The following is a 16,614-nucleotide window of genomic DNA, read 5'->3' as shown; positions in this document are numbered from 1 at the left end:
AAAGACTGGGCTTCTCACGGCGTTCTAGGAACACAAAGGGACTATGACGTTCTGAGTTGTACATTGCATTCTGCAACTTCCCTTTGTCCTATCTCCCACACTTCTCAGACAACGTCGAACATAGGGGATTTCCTTCTTTGTTTCTCATTCGTCCTATCCACAGCTCGAACTGGCATTGTTCCTTTAGGACTTGCTCCACAACCTTGTCTCGGAACCTTGCATACCGGAAACCACATTAGACGGAGGATCGCAACTCGACAGCAAATCTTTGCACAATCTTCTGTCCCCTTTGTGTCCTAGGCGCAAACCCAATCGATCTAGCGCCGATGCATTGTCTTGGATCGCTTGCATTAAGACTTGGCGCACCCTGTGGCTGTCGGATCCCACTTCGTGCCTAAACAAGATTTAACTCGGTTCTCACAGCCCTTGCTACCACTCTCGACAAAGGGTCCGCGGCTCCTTTCCTTTCTTCCACCACCTCCCCAACCCTTGTTCCCCTCCACCCCAATCCGCACAACGCACAGACAAGACCATGTCCGCATCTCCGTGGCCAAGAGCTATCGTCGGTGGCCTCGTGACTATCGCTATCGGCTACGCCATCATGAAAGGTACGCCCTAGTCCCCTTTCTTTCCAGTTTCTTTCCCCGTCTTGTATTGCATTGCAGATCTCGCTTGCTTCACTCCCCCTCCTTTGTTGACAATCGCATGTGCGCATGTTTCGCTGACCTTGATACTCCGCATTTCCTTTGATTCTATTTGTGGCTGCAGCTACCACTCCGACGGATCAGCAATTTTACGACGTAAGTTCATGCTCAGCCATCCTTCCTCACGCTTTCTTCCCTTTCTCGGCGCCGCATTGTCTTCATGCATCGTGCTGTGAATAGGGCGTTCCTTTGTTCCATTCTGTTGATTCTCATGCTAACAATCGTTTTGTTGTTTCTTTGCATATCCCCATATGTTCTCTTTCTCTTTTTTGCGTTGTCAACCCTGTCGATCCCTGATCCGACCGCATTAACAACCGATCTATTGTGACGGTGTCTTACTCAACCTTCCTTCGACTTTCAAAATGTCACCACAATGGCTCTTTCGGCCCTTTCATCGGTTGCATCCGATTCACATCATTGCATCTTTGCATTGTGACTCTGTTTCACACCAACGCCAACGCTGCTTGCGCCACGTCAAGATCCTCGATGCGTTCCGGCTCGCATCGTTATCGTTCTCTTTGACTGTTACATTCCGACCTCGGCTGCCATTGTCATGTTCTCGCACATCAACGTTCGGGTCTTATACTTTGCATTGCGATTGTTCTATGGGGTCCCCATTCATCGTTGCCACTCAACCGCGTGGTCGCAACATTCCTTTCATGTGCTGGACTCGCCGCTTTCGGTCATTTCTCCGACCACATACCCATTGTTGCTTATCACTTTCATCTCAAACTGCCCCCTTTAAACCGCATACGTGCATTGCAAACCTGTCAATCCGATCTCGATTGCACGTTTCCCTATCTCCACCTCGGTTGTGGTTGGCTGTCGATAGGCCCTTTCGCCAGACCTCAAGCGCCAAGTCGACGCACAGCGTCTTGCAGCTCAGCGCAAAGCAGCTTATGCTGAACAACTCAAGGTAAGTTCTAGCCCCACGAGTGCAATTTCCCTTTGTTTCAGAAACGGACACTGACAGTGGGACAATCCGATTGGGTTTGGGGCCTTGTAGCGCGCAAAGGAGCAAGATGATACAGCACCTGTATGGGCTGAGGGCGCTAGAGCGAGAGATTCTACGCCTCCTCCTCGCGTCTGATTCGACAGGAGGAAAGGCTCGAGTGCTGTGCGTAAAGAAAGCGAATTAAAATTTGTTTTATTCGGATCGGAAATGATGGTTGAGATATAGATGCGTTTTTTGAGGTTGCTGCGGGATCGATCTGATCGGGTGAGCTAGGGTGAGATGCACGATTGAGGGGCAAGGTCGGTTCGATGGCTTGTGTGAGAGTGTGGGTTTCCTTCTCGCCTTCATCCTTTTGATTGTGAGCAGCTCCTGTGGCCGCCACTACGCACCTCGTAAGTCATCCAAGACGCTCAATCCGACGCCATATGACACTGTATTGATTTGCTGCCGTGGGTAGTCGTTCGAGCTGCACTTCGAACCGACAAGATCTGTCTCATTATCACCAGTTGAAGATGCACCGGCATCGCCAACGCGTGATGCATTAAATGGGAGTTCACAGGATCGGGAAATCGGGAAGGTATCAGGCGATGAAGAGGACGAGCAGAATGCGAAGCTAGTGGGAGCTAATGCAGCGTATGCACGAGGATTAACGCCATGGTATGCAGGGGATGTGTTGACATGACAACACTCATAAAAGAAGATACGTGGCACATGGGCATGACTCGACATAGAGAGCACAGTCAGGTGGTTAGAACATGTATATATGCCCTTAGCTCAGTCGTTACCTCTTTATGACAATACAAGCCTTTTTACATAGAACATCAGATAAAGGAGTGCCTGACCGTGGTCTCCTAGTGGTGTATCTAAATTCAACTGGCTCCCAACGTGGGGCTCGAACCCACGACATTCATCAGATATGGCGGGAGATAACGATCGCCAAGCCAGCATGGGTGAAGTAGCCAAGAGGACAAGAAAAGGTAAAACGCCACAACGAGTACAAATTGACGAAGAGGTCACCGACGGTAACGAAACCGAGTATTTTGACAATGAGGATGAAGGAGGATCCGAATCGGACGACGATAGCGACCGATACGATTACCGCACCCTGGCCAAAATCTTGGAGACGGTTCCAAAGCTCACGTCACGCAACTATTACAGTTGGAGCACACTCATCAAGGCCAACCTTCGAGTAGTCCCTCATGCCATACGACACTTAGAGGGCACGTACGATAGAAACCACCCGAAATGGAACAGAACTTTTGACAACGCCCTAGTGGGTGTCCTACGAAGCACCTTAGACACCGAAGGAGAGTACAACGTTCTTTACCTCCTACTCGACATCAGCAAGAACCACCTGACCTGCCATCAAGCCTGGAAGAAGATCGAAAGGAGCCTCACCAGTGAAGTAGCTAGAACCTCGCGACGGATAGCATTACTTGCCGAGCTCAATGAGACAAAAATGTTTCATGCTGACGCCCGTAAGCTAATCCAAGAGATCAGGGTCCTACAGACGGAAACTAGCCTTCTAGGTGCTCCATTTAGTAACGATGCACTATACTCCGCGCTCCAGAGATGCACGATTCGACACCCAGTCTACAAGGAAACAGTCGCCACGGTTCACCAGGTCAGCTTCGATGCCCTAGCAACGGCGTTGACTACACGCCAGTCTGCAATGGAGAGTGTACCCGGCCAGAAAGTGGACCCACGTCAAGCAAGTGCTAGAACGGCTGTGGGAAGCGAAGAACAGGCCGAGGACACTGAGTCGGACACGGGCAGCACAAAAACCAAGTCAAAGAGAATTCGTTGCTGGGTATGCAAGCGCTACGGACACGGCGCCAGCAAATGCGATGCTTCTGTCGCCATCCCCGAAAATTCCCCCCTCACCAAGACCAACTAGGAGGTCTGGTGCTCTTTCACCCCGAGTTGGCGGCAGCTCCCAAAACCAGAAGGAACCACACGTTGGATCTTGGATTCGGGAGCGAGCTACCACATGGTTAATGACCACAGCATGCTCATCCACCCAAGAAATTGCAGAAAGCGCGTGTATACCGCTGGAAGCGAAGTACTGGAAGCAACTGCTGTGGGAGATACCAACATAGCGACAGAACATGGAGACGTTTATCTCCAAAATGTGTTGTATGTTAGAAAACTCAATATTAACCTGTTGTCAACCAACTCACTCACAGATGAAGGAGCACGTGTGACTTTAGACCCCACAGGCGGGCAAATACACCTAGCAAATGGCATGTTATTGAAAATAGCGAAAGATCGCGAGCGTGGACTATTAGAGTTCCGAGGCAACACATGGCGACAAAGCGCGATGACTACATCAACACCGCTGTTTGAAGGGGTTGATGAAGAGTTCGAGCTGGCCGATCGGAGACCAAAGATCTCCACAAGACAGCTCTGGCATGAACGTCTAGGACATCCAGGTCGAGACAAGTCCAGAGCAATTGTAGATAAATTGAAAGGCGAACCTGTAGCAGCATTGGACCCAGATACAGCTCTGATATGTGAGCAGTGTATACGGTCCAAAAGTACGGCCGCCCGGATGGGGCGAGGCAGCGGCGAAACAGCCGCGGGGCCCCTAGATCTCATCCACATCGATCTGATCATAGACTCATCCCGCGTGACAGAATACACGTGCACATTGGTGCTTGTCGACGACCATAGCAAGTATGTGCACGCACAGCCACTCTTACGAAAGAGTCACGCATTCACGCAACTCAAAAGAATAGTTTCGTTCCTAGAGACACAGACGGGCAGAAAGCTGAAAGCAATCCGATCTGATCAAGGAACTGAGTGGAAGAGCAACGAAGCATTGGAATGGTCATTAGAAAAGGGCATAGAGTGGCAAACCACTGTCGGTTACAACAGCAGACAAAACGGACGAGTAGAACGGATGAATAGGAGCCTGGGTGAGAAAATGCGAACGCTGTTGATGCAAAGGAGTTTACCAAAGAGATTTTGGCCGCACGCCATACGAGCGGCGGCATTCAAAATCAATCTTACTCCCAACGTTGACGGAGAGTTTCCATATCAGCTCATGTTCAAGAGATCACCAAAACGATTCGTCAGTCTCATGCGTGTATTTGGATGCTTAGCTTGGGTAAATATTCCAAAAGCTAAGCGAAACAACAAGAAGCTGGACCAACGAGCGGTTGCAGCCGTATTCATAGGGTACAGCTTAGAAAGAAAGGGATGGCTATTCTATAGCCCTGATTACTCTCCGAACGTTTTCTGGAGCAACTCGGCAAGGTTCATGGAGACACAGTGCTGGTCAGACCGATCAGAATGGCGGCCAATAAGTATCCGACCTCCACCAGTCCCAACTATTGAAGAGGACATCGATGATCTGGGATACACAGAGGAGAACCTATTTGATGAGAGGGAGCAAGAGCCTTTGGAAGAGCACGTGGACATGGAACTAACTCTCGAAGAGGAAGGACTCGGAGGACCACATTGTGACGATGAGAACTCTAACGGGATACCAGAGGAAAGGAGAACGACGAATGAGAGGGAAGAGTATGCACCGGTGCCACCCGAGGAGAGAGGCCCATGGCCGAACTGGAGGCCAGCTAGAGACATGCGCAACCCGGAGACCTGGGTAAAGAAGAGTTACTTCGGGTTGACGGCGGCTAAGGTCAAGGAAGGAAAGGACAGCCTGAACCCAACTGTCCACGAAGCGCTGGCCGGAAAGGATAGGAGGTTCTGGGAAGAGGCAATGCGCAAGGAACTGGATGGGCTTGAAGCGATGGGAACGTGGGAAACGACTGACCTACCGCGGGGTATGAACACAGTCGACACACGATGGGTACTCAAGATCAAGACTGATGCAAACCTCATCCCCACAAAGTACAAAGCAAGATTGGTAGCGCGAGGGTTTACACAAAGAGAGGGCTTAGACTACACAGAGATATTTGCGCCAGTGGCACCCATCCAGGCAATAAGGGGAGTGCTGGCCATCGCAGCCGTACGGGACTGGGAGGTTGATTCCATCGATGTCAAACAGGCTTACCTCAATTCGAGCCTACGTCATGATGTTTACCTAAAGCCACCGGTAGGAACTAAGGTACCTCCAGGAAAGGTATTGAAACTCATAAAAGGGCTCTATGGTCTAAAACAATCAGGTCGGGAATGGAATATCGAGCTAGATACCCACCTCCGAAGTATCGGCTTCCACTGCATGCCGAGCGCCCCATGCCTTTACTCAAGAGGAGCGGGCGACCAACTCACAGTCATTACGGCATATGTGGATGACATGCTGATAGCATCGCCGTGCAGGAAAGAAGTCGACCGTACCAAAGCCGAGATAATGGACAAGTGGGGAACAGAGGACAACGGACCTGTAGGAGAATTCCTAGGAATCAAAATCACTCGAGAGAGGAGACAAGGCAGGATCACACTCGACTTAAGCGCATACATTAAAGGCATGGTAAGTAAGTGGCTAGAGAGAACAAGTGAACGAACTTGGATACCGATGCAGAGTGTAGCAGGAGTCGCTGGAGGAAACAAGTGCAACCCAGATCAGGCCAAACGATACCAAGAGTTAGTGGGGCAACTTTTGTGGGTATCCAACACAGTGAGGCCAGACATTTCGTTCGCAGTAGGCGCTTTGGCACGATACATGTCAGAACCGATCGACAGTGCTTGGAGTGCTGCGATACACTTGTTAAAGTATCTGAATCAGACCAGCGAATACCGCTTAAGTTTAGGGGGAGCACACAGGAGTCACGCGGACCAACCGGTGGTTACGTATACCGACGCAAATTGGGCTTCTGACCCTACAAATGGGCGTAGGAGTACGTCCGGAGCGATCACATATGTGTATGGATGTCCGGTTAGTTGGAAATCACATGTGCAGAAGTGCGTGGCATTATCGGCAGTGGAAGCAGAACTGGTCGCAGCCTCCGAAGCAGCAAGAGAAGCACTCTTCTTCTCACATTTGCTCAGGGATCTAGGAGTATCCGGAGTTAAGCCAATACTGCGCACCAATAGCCAAGGGTGCATACAGGTCAGTAAAGATCCGGCCAAACACTGGAAGCTCAAACACATCGATACCAGATATTACTTTGTTAGGGATCATGTGCAAGATGGTGACATATCAATCGAGTTCGTCGGAACGGCCAACAATGTCGCTGACATACTCACGAAACCTCTCAAGGGACTCCACACGACAAGGATATCAAGAATGATAGGATTGGACATGCCGTTGAGGGGGGGAGTTGAAGATGCACCGGCATCGCCAACGCGTGATGCATTAAATGGGAGTTCACAGGATCGGGAAATCGGGAAGGTATCAGGCGATGAAGAGGACGAGCAGAATGCGAAGCTAGTGGGAGCTAATGCAGCGTATGCACGAGGATTAACGCCATGGTATGCAGGGGATGTGTTGACATGACAACACTCATAAAAGAAGATACGTGGCACATGGGCATGACTCGACATAGAGAGCACAGTCAGGTGGTTAGAACATGTATATATGCCCTTAGCTCAGTCGTTACCTCTTTATGACAATACAAGCCTTTTTACATAGAACATCAGATAAAGGAGTGCCTGACCGTGGTCTCCTAGTGGTGTATCTAAATTCAACTGGCTCCCAACGTGGGGCTCGAACCCACGACATTCATCAGATATGGCGGGAGATAACGATCGCCAAGCCAGCATGGGTGAAGTAGCCAAGAGGACAAGAAAAGGTAAAACGCCACAACGAGTACAAATTGACGAAGAGGTCACCGACGGTAACGAAACCGAGTATTTTGACAATGAGGATGAAGGAGGATCCGAATCGGACGACGATAGCGACCGATACGATTACCGCACCCTGGCCAAAATCTTGGAGACGGTTCCAAAGCTCACGTCACGCAACTATTACAGTTGGAGCACACTCATCAAGGCCAACCTTCGAGTAGTCCCTCATGCCATACGACACTTAGAGGGCACGTACGATAGAAACCACCCGAAATGGAACAGAACTTTTGACAACGCCCTAGTGGGTGTCCTACGAAGCACCTTAGACACCGAAGGAGAGTACAACGTTCTTTACCTCCTACTCGACATCAGCAAGAACCACCTGACCTGCCATCAAGCCTGGAAGAAGATCGAAAGGAGCCTCACCAGTGAAGTAGCTAGAACCTCGCGACGGATAGCATTACTTGCCGAGCTCAATGAGACAAAAATGTTTCATGCTGACGCCCGTAAGCTAATCCAAGAGATCAGGGTCCTACAGACGGAAACTAGCCTTCTAGGTGCTCCATTTAGTAACGATGCACTATACTCCGCGCTCCAGAGATGCACGATTCGACACCCAGTCTACAAGGAAACAGTCGCCACGGTTCACCAGGTCAGCTTCGATGCCCTAGCAACGGCGTTGACTACACGCCAGTCTGCAATGGAGAGTGTACCCGGCCAGAAAGTGGACCCACGTCAAGCAAGTGCTAGAACGGCTGTGGGAAGCGAAGAACAGGCCGAGGACACTGAGTCGGACACGGGCAGCACAAAAACCAAGTCAAAGAGAATTCGTTGCTGGGTATGCAAGCGCTACGGACACGGCGCCAGCAAATGCGATGCTTCTGTCGCCATCCCCGAAAATTCCCCCCTCACCAAGACCAACTAGGAGGTCTGGTGCTCTTTCACCCCGAGTTGGCGGCAGCTCCCAAAACCAGAAGGAACCACACGTTGGATCTTGGATTCGGGAGCGAGCTACCACATGGTTAATGACCACAGCATGCTCATCCACCCAAGAAATTGCAGAAAGCGCGTGTATACCGCTGGAAGCGAAGTACTGGAAGCAACTGCTGTGGGAGATACCAACATAGCGACAGAACATGGAGACGTTTATCTCCAAAATGTGTTGTATGTTAGAAAACTCAATATTAACCTGTTGTCAACCAACTCACTCACAGATGAAGGAGCACGTGTGACTTTAGACCCCACAGGCGGGCAAATACACCTAGCAAATGGCATGTTATTGAAAATAGCGAAAGATCGCGAGCGTGGACTATTAGAGTTCCGAGGCAACACATGGCGACAAAGCGCGATGACTACATCAACACCGCTGTTTGAAGGGGTTGATGAAGAGTTCGAGCTGGCCGATCGGAGACCAAAGATCTCCACAAGACAGCTCTGGCATGAACGTCTAGGACATCCAGGTCGAGACAAGTCCAGAGCAATTGTAGATAAATTGAAAGGCGAACCTGTAGCAGCATTGGACCCAGATACAGCTCTGATATGTGAGCAGTGTATACGGTCCAAAAGTACGGCCGCCCGGATGGGGCGAGGCAGCGGCGAAACAGCCGCGGGGCCCCTAGATCTCATCCACATCGATCTGATCATAGACTCATCCCGCGTGACAGAATACACGTGCACATTGGTGCTTGTCGACGACCATAGCAAGTATGTGCACGCACAGCCACTCTTACGAAAGAGTCACGCATTCACGCAACTCAAAAGAATAGTTTCGTTCCTAGAGACACAGACGGGCAGAAAGCTGAAAGCAATCCGATCTGATCAAGGAACTGAGTGGAAGAGCAACGAAGCATTGGAATGGTCATTAGAAAAGGGCATAGAGTGGCAAACCACTGTCGGTTACAACAGCAGACAAAACGGACGAGTAGAACGGATGAATAGGAGCCTGGGTGAGAAAATGCGAACGCTGTTGATGCAAAGGAGTTTACCAAAGAGATTTTGGCCGCACGCCATACGAGCGGCGGCATTCAAAATCAATCTTACTCCCAACGTTGACGGAGAGTTTCCATATCAGCTCATGTTCAAGAGATCACCAAAACGATTCGTCAGTCTCATGCGTGTATTTGGATGCTTAGCTTGGGTAAATATTCCAAAAGCTAAGCGAAACAACAAGAAGCTGGACCAACGAGCGGTTGCAGCCGTATTCATAGGGTACAGCTTAGAAAGAAAGGGATGGCTATTCTATAGCCCTGATTACTCTCCGAACGTTTTCTGGAGCAACTCGGCAAGGTTCATGGAGACACAGTGCTGGTCAGACCGATCAGAATGGCGGCCAATAAGTATCCGACCTCCACCAGTCCCAACTATTGAAGAGGACATCGATGATCTGGGATACACAGAGGAGAACCTATTTGATGAGAGGGAGCAAGAGCCTTTGGAAGAGCACGTGGACATGGAACTAACTCTCGAAGAGGAAGGACTCGGAGGACCACATTGTGACGATGAGAACTCTAACGGGATACCAGAGGAAAGGAGAACGACGAATGAGAGGGAAGAGTATGCACCGGTGCCACCCGAGGAGAGAGGCCCATGGCCGAACTGGAGGCCAGCTAGAGACATGCGCAACCCGGAGACCTGGGTAAAGAAGAGTTACTTCGGGTTGACGGCGGCTAAGGTCAAGGAAGGAAAGGACAGCCTGAACCCAACTGTCCACGAAGCGCTGGCCGGAAAGGATAGGAGGTTCTGGGAAGAGGCAATGCGCAAGGAACTGGATGGGCTTGAAGCGATGGGAACGTGGGAAACGACTGACCTACCGCGGGGTATGAACACAGTCGACACACGATGGGTACTCAAGATCAAGACTGATGCAAACCTCATCCCCACAAAGTACAAAGCAAGATTGGTAGCGCGAGGGTTTACACAAAGAGAGGGCTTAGACTACACAGAGATATTTGCGCCAGTGGCACCCATCCAGGCAATAAGGGGAGTGCTGGCCATCGCAGCCGTACGGGACTGGGAGGTTGATTCCATCGATGTCAAACAGGCTTACCTCAATTCGAGCCTACGTCATGATGTTTACCTAAAGCCACCGGTAGGAACTAAGGTACCTCCAGGAAAGGTATTGAAACTCATAAAAGGGCTCTATGGTCTAAAACAATCAGGTCGGGAATGGAATATCGAGCTAGATACCCACCTCCGAAGTATCGGCTTCCACTGCATGCCGAGCGCCCCATGCCTTTACTCAAGAGGAGCGGGCGACCAACTCACAGTCATTACGGCATATGTGGATGACATGCTGATAGCATCGCCGTGCAGGAAAGAAGTCGACCGTACCAAAGCCGAGATAATGGACAAGTGGGGAACAGAGGACAACGGACCTGTAGGAGAATTCCTAGGAATCAAAATCACTCGAGAGAGGAGACAAGGCAGGATCACACTCGACTTAAGCGCATACATTAAAGGCATGGTAAGTAAGTGGCTAGAGAGAACAAGTGAACGAACTTGGATACCGATGCAGAGTGTAGCAGGAGTCGCTGGAGGAAACAAGTGCAACCCAGATCAGGCCAAACGATACCAAGAGTTAGTGGGGCAACTTTTGTGGGTATCCAACACAGTGAGGCCAGACATTTCGTTCGCAGTAGGCGCTTTGGCACGATACATGTCAGAACCGATCGACAGTGCTTGGAGTGCTGCGATACACTTGTTAAAGTATCTGAATCAGACCAGCGAATACCGCTTAAGTTTAGGGGGAGCACACAGGAGTCACGCGGACCAACCGGTGGTTACGTATACCGACGCAAATTGGGCTTCTGACCCTACAAATGGGCGTAGGAGTACGTCCGGAGCGATCACATATGTGTATGGATGTCCGGTTAGTTGGAAATCACATGTGCAGAAGTGCGTGGCATTATCGGCAGTGGAAGCAGAACTGGTCGCAGCCTCCGAAGCAGCAAGAGAAGCACTCTTCTTCTCACATTTGCTCAGGGATCTAGGAGTATCCGGAGTTAAGCCAATACTGCGCACCAATAGCCAAGGGTGCATACAGGTCAGTAAAGATCCGGCCAAACACTGGAAGCTCAAACACATCGATACCAGATATTACTTTGTTAGGGATCATGTGCAAGATGGTGACATATCAATCGAGTTCGTCGGAACGGCCAACAATGTCGCTGACATACTCACGAAACCTCTCAAGGGACTCCACACGACAAGGATATCAAGAATGATAGGATTGGACATGCCGTTGAGGGGGGGAGTTGAAGATGCACCGGCATCGCCAACGCGTGATGCATTAAATGGGAGTTCACAGGATCGGGAAATCGGGAAGGTATCAGGCGATGAAGAGGACGAGCAGAATGCGAAGCTAGTGGGAGCTAATGCAGCGTATGCACGAGGATTAACGCCATGGTATGCAGGGGATGTGTTGACATGACAACACTCATAAAAGAAGATACGTGGCACATGGGCATGACTCGACATAGAGAGCACAGTCAGGTGGTTAGAACATGTATATATGCCCTTAGCTCAGTCGTTACCTCTTTATGACAATACAAGCCTTTTTACATAGAACATCAGATAAAGGAGTGCCTGACCGTGGTCTCCTAGTGGTGTATCTAAATTCAACTGGCTCCCAACGTGGGGCTCGAACCCACGACATTCATCAGATATGGCGGGAGATAACGATCGCCAAGCCAGCATGGGTGAAGTAGCCAAGAGGACAAGAAAAGGTAAAACGCCACAACGAGTACAAATTGACGAAGAGGTCACCGACGGTAACGAAACCGAGTATTTTGACAATGAGGATGAAGGAGGATCCGAATCGGACGACGATAGCGACCGATACGATTACCGCACCCTGGCCAAAATCTTGGAGACGGTTCCAAAGCTCACGTCACGCAACTATTACAGTTGGAGCACACTCATCAAGGCCAACCTTCGAGTAGTCCCTCATGCCATACGACACTTAGAGGGCACGTACGATAGAAACCACCCGAAATGGAACAGAACTTTTGACAACGCCCTAGTGGGTGTCCTACGAAGCACCTTAGACACCGAAGGAGAGTACAACGTTCTTTACCTCCTACTCGACATCAGCAAGAACCACCTGACCTGCCATCAAGCCTGGAAGAAGATCGAAAGGAGCCTCACCAGTGAAGTAGCTAGAACCTCGCGACGGATAGCATTACTTGCCGAGCTCAATGAGACAAAAATGTTTCATGCTGACGCCCGTAAGCTAATCCAAGAGATCAGGGTCCTACAGACGGAAACTAGCCTTCTAGGTGCTCCATTTAGTAACGATGCACTATACTCCGCGCTCCAGAGATGCACGATTCGACACCCAGTCTACAAGGAAACAGTCGCCACGGTTCACCAGGTCAGCTTCGATGCCCTAGCAACGGCGTTGACTACACGCCAGTCTGCAATGGAGAGTGTACCCGGCCAGAAAGTGGACCCACGTCAAGCAAGTGCTAGAACGGCTGTGGGAAGCGAAGAACAGGCCGAGGACACTGAGTCGGACACGGGCAGCACAAAAACCAAGTCAAAGAGAATTCGTTGCTGGGTATGCAAGCGCTACGGACACGGCGCCAGCAAATGCGATGCTTCTGTCGCCATCCCCGAAAATTCCCCCCTCACCAAGACCAACTAGGAGGTCTGGTGCTCTTTCACCCCGAGTTGGCGGCAGCTCCCAAAACCAGAAGGAACCACACGTTGGATCTTGGATTCGGGAGCGAGCTACCACATGGTTAATGACCACAGCATGCTCATCCACCCAAGAAATTGCAGAAAGCGCGTGTATACCGCTGGAAGCGAAGTACTGGAAGCAACTGCTGTGGGAGATACCAACATAGCGACAGAACATGGAGACGTTTATCTCCAAAATGTGTTGTATGTTAGAAAACTCAATATTAACCTGTTGTCAACCAACTCACTCACAGATGAAGGAGCACGTGTGACTTTAGACCCCACAGGCGGGCAAATACACCTAGCAAATGGCATGTTATTGAAAATAGCGAAAGATCGCGAGCGTGGACTATTAGAGTTCCGAGGCAACACATGGCGACAAAGCGCGATGACTACATCAACACCGCTGTTTGAAGGGGTTGATGAAGAGTTCGAGCTGGCCGATCGGAGACCAAAGATCTCCACAAGACAGCTCTGGCATGAACGTCTAGGACATCCAGGTCGAGACAAGTCCAGAGCAATTGTAGATAAATTGAAAGGCGAACCTGTAGCAGCATTGGACCCAGATACAGCTCTGATATGTGAGCAGTGTATACGGTCCAAAAGTACGGCCGCCCGGATGGGGCGAGGCAGCGGCGAAACAGCCGCGGGGCCCCTAGATCTCATCCACATCGATCTGATCATAGACTCATCCCGCGTGACAGAATACACGTGCACATTGGTGCTTGTCGACGACCATAGCAAGTATGTGCACGCACAGCCACTCTTACGAAAGAGTCACGCATTCACGCAACTCAAAAGAATAGTTTCGTTCCTAGAGACACAGACGGGCAGAAAGCTGAAAGCAATCCGATCTGATCAAGGAACTGAGTGGAAGAGCAACGAAGCATTGGAATGGTCATTAGAAAAGGGCATAGAGTGGCAAACCACTGTCGGTTACAACAGCAGACAAAACGGACGAGTAGAACGGATGAATAGGAGCCTGGGTGAGAAAATGCGAACGCTGTTGATGCAAAGGAGTTTACCAAAGAGATTTTGGCCGCACGCCATACGAGCGGCGGCATTCAAAATCAATCTTACTCCCAACGTTGACGGAGAGTTTCCATATCAGCTCATGTTCAAGAGATCACCAAAACGATTCGTCAGTCTCATGCGTGTATTTGGATGCTTAGCTTGGGTAAATATTCCAAAAGCTAAGCGAAACAACAAGAAGCTGGACCAACGAGCGGTTGCAGCCGTATTCATAGGGTACAGCTTAGAAAGAAAGGGATGGCTATTCTATAGCCCTGATTACTCTCCGAACGTTTTCTGGAGCAACTCGGCAAGGTTCATGGAGACACAGTGCTGGTCAGACCGATCAGAATGGCGGCCAATAAGTATCCGACCTCCACCAGTCCCAACTATTGAAGAGGACATCGATGATCTGGGATACACAGAGGAGAACCTATTTGATGAGAGGGAGCAAGAGCCTTTGGAAGAGCACGTGGACATGGAACTAACTCTCGAAGAGGAAGGACTCGGAGGACCACATTGTGACGATGAGAACTCTAACGGGATACCAGAGGAAAGGAGAACGACGAATGAGAGGGAAGAGTATGCACCGGTGCCACCCGAGGAGAGAGGCCCATGGCCGAACTGGAGGCCAGCTAGAGACATGCGCAACCCGGAGACCTGGGTAAAGAAGAGTTACTTCGGGTTGACGGCGGCTAAGGTCAAGGAAGGAAAGGACAGCCTGAACCCAACTGTCCACGAAGCGCTGGCCGGAAAGGATAGGAGGTTCTGGGAAGAGGCAATGCGCAAGGAACTGGATGGGCTTGAAGCGATGGGAACGTGGGAAACGACTGACCTACCGCGGGGTATGAACACAGTCGACACACGATGGGTACTCAAGATCAAGACTGATGCAAACCTCATCCCCACAAAGTACAAAGCAAGATTGGTAGCGCGAGGGTTTACACAAAGAGAGGGCTTAGACTACACAGAGATATTTGCGCCAGTGGCACCCATCCAGGCAATAAGGGGAGTGCTGGCCATCGCAGCCGTACGGGACTGGGAGGTTGATTCCATCGATGTCAAACAGGCTTACCTCAATTCGAGCCTACGTCATGATGTTTACCTAAAGCCACCGGTAGGAACTAAGGTACCTCCAGGAAAGGTATTGAAACTCATAAAAGGGCTCTATGGTCTAAAACAATCAGGTCGGGAATGGAATATCGAGCTAGATACCCACCTCCGAAGTATCGGCTTCCACTGCATGCCGAGCGCCCCATGCCTTTACTCAAGAGGAGCGGGCGACCAACTCACAGTCATTACGGCATATGTGGATGACATGCTGATAGCATCGCCGTGCAGGAAAGAAGTCGACCGTACCAAAGCCGAGATAATGGACAAGTGGGGAACAGAGGACAACGGACCTGTAGGAGAATTCCTAGGAATCAAAATCACTCGAGAGAGGAGACAAGGCAGGATCACACTCGACTTAAGCGCATACATTAAAGGCATGGTAAGTAAGTGGCTAGAGAGAACAAGTGAACGAACTTGGATACCGATGCAGAGTGTAGCAGGAGTCGCTGGAGGAAACAAGTGCAACCCAGATCAGGCCAAACGATACCAAGAGTTAGTGGGGCAACTTTTGTGGGTATCCAACACAGTGAGGCCAGACATTTCGTTCGCAGTAGGCGCTTTGGCACGATACATGTCAGAACCGATCGACAGTGCTTGGAGTGCTGCGATACACTTGTTAAAGTATCTGAATCAGACCAGCGAATACCGCTTAAGTTTAGGGGGAGCACACAGGAGTCACGCGGACCAACCGGTGGTTACGTATACCGACGCAAATTGGGCTTCTGACCCTACAAATGGGCGTAGGAGTACGTCCGGAGCGATCACATATGTGTATGGATGTCCGGTTAGTTGGAAATCACATGTGCAGAAGTGCGTGGCATTATCGGCAGTGGAAGCAGAACTGGTCGCAGCCTCCGAAGCAGCAAGAGAAGCACTCTTCTTCTCACATTTGCTCAGGGATCTAGGAGTATCCGGAGTTAAGCCAATACTGCGCACCAATAGCCAAGGGTGCATACAGGTCAGTAAAGATCCGGCCAAACACTGGAAGCTCAAACACATCGATACCAGATATTACTTTGTTAGGGATCATGTGCAAGATGGTGACATATCAATCGAGTTCGTCGGAACGGCCAACAATGTCGCTGACATACTCACGAAACCTCTCAAGGGACTCCACACGACAAGGATATCAAGAATGATAGGATTGGACATGCCGTTGAGGGGGGGAGTTGAAGATGCACCGGCATCGCCAACGCGTGATGCATTAAATGGGAGTTCACAGGATCGGGAAATCGGGAAGGTATCAGGCGATGAAGAGGACGAGCAGAATGCGAAGCTAGTGGGAGCTAATGCAGCGTATGCACGAGGATTAACGCCATGGTATGCAGGGGATGTGTTGACATGACAACACTCATAAAAGAAGATACGTGGCACATGGGCATGACTCGACATAGAGAGCACAGTCAGGTGGTTAGAACATGTATATATGCCCTTAGCTCAGTCGTTACCTCTTTATGACAA

General features: G+C 50.3%; 7 protein-coding genes across 7 annotated transcripts; all 7 read left to right on the top strand.

Annotated features, from left to right (window-relative positions):
- Positions 1–532: 532 nt before the first annotated feature.
- On the top strand, positions 533–1,794 carry UHO2_07455 (uncharacterized protein; the record flags this gene model as incomplete). Its single annotated transcript, XM_041556985.1, has 4 exons — positions 533–608; positions 769–800; positions 1,537–1,620; positions 1,711–1,794. 4 exons carry the CDS (start codon positions 533–535, stop codon positions 1,792–1,794), a joined length of 276 nt encoding a protein of 91 aa, XP_041412919.1.
- A 781-nt stretch (positions 1,795–2,575) lies between these two features.
- On the top strand, positions 2,576–3,556 carry UHO2_00365 (uncharacterized protein; the record flags this gene model as incomplete). The annotated part of the gene is made up of 1 exon (XM_041556984.1): positions 2,576–3,556. The coding sequence occupies one exon, from the start codon at positions 2,576–2,578 to the stop codon at positions 3,554–3,556; it is 981 nt and encodes a 326-aa protein (XP_041412918.1).
- A 423-nt stretch (positions 3,557–3,979) lies between these two features.
- UHO2_00364 (uncharacterized protein) lies at positions 3,980–7,060 on the top strand (the record flags this gene model as incomplete). The annotated part of the gene is made up of 1 exon (XM_041556983.1): positions 3,980–7,060. One exon carries the CDS (start codon positions 3,980–3,982, stop codon positions 7,058–7,060), a length of 3,081 nt encoding a protein of 1,026 aa, XP_041412917.1.
- Positions 7,061–7,294: 234 nt separating this feature from the next.
- UHO2_00363 (uncharacterized protein) lies at positions 7,295–8,275 on the top strand (the record flags this gene model as incomplete). Its single annotated transcript, XM_041556982.1, has 1 exon — positions 7,295–8,275. One exon carries the CDS (start codon positions 7,295–7,297, stop codon positions 8,273–8,275), a length of 981 nt encoding a protein of 326 aa, XP_041412916.1.
- A 423-nt stretch (positions 8,276–8,698) lies between these two features.
- UHO2_00362 (uncharacterized protein) lies at positions 8,699–11,779 on the top strand (the record flags this gene model as incomplete). Its single annotated transcript, XM_041556981.1, has 1 exon — positions 8,699–11,779. The coding sequence occupies one exon, from the start codon at positions 8,699–8,701 to the stop codon at positions 11,777–11,779; it is 3,081 nt and encodes a 1,026-aa protein (XP_041412915.1).
- Positions 11,780–12,013: 234 nt separating this feature from the next.
- On the top strand, positions 12,014–12,994 carry UHO2_00361 (uncharacterized protein; the record flags this gene model as incomplete). The annotated part of the gene is made up of 1 exon (XM_041556980.1): positions 12,014–12,994. The coding sequence occupies one exon, from the start codon at positions 12,014–12,016 to the stop codon at positions 12,992–12,994; it is 981 nt and encodes a 326-aa protein (XP_041412914.1).
- Positions 12,995–13,417: 423 nt separating this feature from the next.
- UHO2_00360 (uncharacterized protein) lies at positions 13,418–16,498 on the top strand (the record flags this gene model as incomplete). Its single annotated transcript, XM_041556979.1, has 1 exon — positions 13,418–16,498. One exon carries the CDS (start codon positions 13,418–13,420, stop codon positions 16,496–16,498), a length of 3,081 nt encoding a protein of 1,026 aa, XP_041412913.1.
- Between the last annotated feature and the right edge of the window lie 116 nt (positions 16,499–16,614).

The sequence above is a fragment of the Ustilago hordei genome (assembly GCF_900519145.1).
Source record: "Ustilago hordei strain Uho2 genome assembly, contig: UHO2_contig_01, whole genome shotgun sequence".
NCBI classification, from domain to species: domain Eukaryota; kingdom Fungi; phylum Basidiomycota; class Ustilaginomycetes; order Ustilaginales; family Ustilaginaceae; genus Ustilago; species Ustilago hordei.
This window is presented reverse-complemented; position numbering and strand designations above follow the sequence as displayed.